The sequence below is a fragment of the Elephantulus edwardii genome, unplaced genomic scaffold (assembly GCF_000299155.1).
Source record: "Elephantulus edwardii isolate Elephantulus edwardi_28Jun2011 unplaced genomic scaffold, EleEdw1.0 scaffold00155, whole genome shotgun sequence".
Lineage (NCBI taxonomy): Eukaryota > Metazoa > Chordata > Mammalia > Macroscelidea > Macroscelididae > Elephantulus > Elephantulus edwardii.
Window position 1 is genome coordinate 4,215,171 of NW_006399905.1, and position 3,056 is coordinate 4,218,226.

The 3,056-nt window shown below is 38.3% G+C and overlaps 1 protein-coding gene across 1 annotated transcript in view; it reads right to left on the minus strand.

Moving 5' to 3' along the window:
• Positions 1–361: 361 nt before the first annotated feature.
• TAF4B (TAF4b RNA polymerase II, TATA box binding protein (TBP)-associated factor, 105kDa) overlaps positions 362–3,056 on the minus strand; it is a 152,775-nt gene continuing 150,080 nt past the window's right edge. The window contains exon 16 of the mRNA XM_006895046.1: positions 362–529. Within this exon, the coding sequence (XP_006895108.1) occupies positions 362–529 (168 nt within the window). The remainder of the gene's footprint in view (positions 530–3,056) is intronic.

Here is a 3,056-nt window from a genome sequence, read left to right on the forward strand (position 1 = left end):
TCCCAATGCAAGTTATAGTAAACTCTATTAGGGAATGATACCCTACCTGTTATAAATAGACTGGGAAATAAAGCAGGTAGTAACAGGGCCTTAGCTTGTTATTAAATGCATAGATCGCTAAGATGCCCCTTCTGTGTAAATTGCTATTTTATAACCTGTTTTCACAAGACAAAGCAGAACGTTGGTCACTAAGAATCCCATGAGATGTACTAGTAAGACTTCAAAAAATTTTCTAACTGTAAACAATAGCCTTCCACGTTGAGGGCTATTTTCTACAAAGTGACATTTTGGGATAGTGCAACAATGCTCTTTGTGTATCTTTGGCAGTAAATAGCAAGGCTCCACCTGGACAGTGGAGTGGTCACTTCAGATGAGCCAGGTACAGAATGCGTGAATTCCTCATCTGCCTTTCCTGCTCCAGACAGAATATCAAGTCCTTGATGCAGACTCTCGTGGTTCTTGGGCGAAGAAACTGTTTGGTGGCTGTCAGGCTGGATGTCCCAGATGCAAGGAGGTTGTCTTTTATGGCCTAAACAAAGCAAAGGGAGAAAAAACTTAGAAAAGGACGCTTTATAATGCAAAAACCTCTGGTCTTCCTCTTCAAAATGCTTGAAAGTGAACAATTGGCTCATTATTTTAATTGTGATTATTTCAAGCATAAATACATATGTAGAAATATATCAAATTATGCTCTTTTAAATGTATGCAGTCTTTAGGATGTCAGTTATAAAAAGAAAAGACTTGCAAAGGTTCATACTCCACCACATCTTGCCTCAAAAATTTCAATGGTTCCCTGTTGTCCTTAATGGCTAGAATGTTATGCTTTTCATATAAGATCTCTTTTCCCCCTACACAGGACTACAGCAAGTTTTGCAGGTGCTGTCCTCATTTATCAGTGGAGAAAACTGAGCTCAGAAAGGTTAATTAAACTGTTCAAGGTCACAAAGCAATGGTGATCAGGAACTTAACTTATAACATTATCTAAAATAAGTGCTTTTAATCACCAAATAAGGTATAAACTCAACCTGTCTGGCTTTCCTCTAGCCTTAGTTCTTATTAATCCTTTACAAAAGCATCTTAACCTCAGCCATACCATTCTCCAAGAAGTATAAATCAGAGAAGAAGTCATTCTAGGCAAATCATCTCATGATTTAAGACCCATTTCAAATGCTACCTGCCTGACCACTCATAGACTGTGGCCAGGAACTAAAATTGTATTGTATCCACACACTCACTAGGTTAGAGTATTCTGAGGACAGAGATCATCATTTCTATTCTCTCTAGGGCTTAACACTTAGTACTGAGGACAACACAGGACACTTATCTAACATAATGGGGTTTTTTTCTTCAAATAGAACCACCAGAGAACTCTAAATGACATTAAAAAAAGAAAACTTGCTAGGACAATGACACAAGAGAAGAAAACAAGAGTTATCCAAATTGGCAGATGTGGTAAAATTATCACTATATACATTATTATATTATAGTATTATATTATAGTATACACACACACAAAAAAAAACCAAAACCCAAAGACTGAACAAAATAATAAAACAAAACTCTTTTCAGATCTGGTAGATCAATTTAGCTGAGTGGCTGGATACAAGATCAATATACAAAAATCAGTGGAATTTTAGCAACAAAGAAATCATGAAAAAGGAAACTAAGTAAACAATAACTTCTACAACAGCCAACCACAAGATGAAATACTTGGGAAGAAACTTAACTGGAGACACTAGGGAGCTCTGGTGGCCTAGTGGTAAAAAACTGTTCTGTGATCCCAAAGGCATGAAGCTTGAATCCACCAGCTGCTCCATGGGAAAATACAGGCAATCTCCTCCTGTTTGACTTATTGCCCCTTAAAATTTGCTGGAGGGTCAGCTATAGGTCAGTTCCAACTTGAAAGTACTCAACAACAACAGAGACACAAAAGACTTTTATTCCCTTTTCATGGATAAGAAGACTCAATATTGTGAAAATGACAATCCTAATAAAAGCAATCTACATGTTCAACGGAATCCTAATTCAGATATCAAACTCATTTCTCAAAGAGTTAGAAAAGGTAATTGACTGGTTTGTTTGAAAGAGACCATGAATAAGCAAAGTACCTCTGGAAAACAAAAATGAATTGATCTTACTCCCTGATTTCAAAACCTACTTCAAAGCCATAGTAATTAAAACAGCATGGTATTGGTACCATGACAGACCCAAAGAACAGTGGAATAGAATTGAGAAGTCAGAAATCAACTTCGCTTCCTAGAGTCAATTGGTACATAACAAGGAATCAAAACTTATCAAATGGGGCACCAACAACTTCTTCAACAAATGGTGCTGGTAAAACTTGATATCTACCTGCAGAAAATTGAAACAGGATCCACATACCATACTCTATAAAGTAGATTAATTACCTAACGCTAAAACTCAAATCCATAAGTATCATAAGAGATAAAATGAGATTAAGCTTAAAAGTCCTGTTGTGGTGGTGGTGGTGGTGTACTGTCAAATCTGAACTGATCCATAGTGGACCCTCTGATGGGTTTCAGAGGCAGTTAATCACACAGGAGGAGAGTGCCCATCCTTCTCCCATGGAGCAGCTTGTGGCCTCAAACCATGTGTCTTCAGACTACAGTGCAGTTTCTTGACACTAGGCCACCAGAGCTCCCTAGAAGCCCTAGCCTATGGCACAGACAGACTTGCAAATATAGCCAGAAAAGTATACCTAAGAGGGGATAAAAATCAATGAATGTGACCTTCTAAAACTCAACTCCCTGTGTGCATTAAAAACTTTTTGCAACAGGGTGAAAAGAAAGCATATAGATTGGAGAAAACATCTGGCAATGATTGCTCAGATAAGGACCTCATAACTAAAGCTTACAGAATTCTACAAGGCCTCCACAAAAAAAAAGACTGATAGGCAAGCTCTGGTGACCTAGTGGCAGGAAACTGTACTGCAATCCCAGAGGTGGTTGTTGTTGTTATGTGCCATCGAGTCGTTTCCGACTCATAGTGACCCTATGCACAACAGCCCTAAACCCTGCTCTATCCTGCGCCAACCG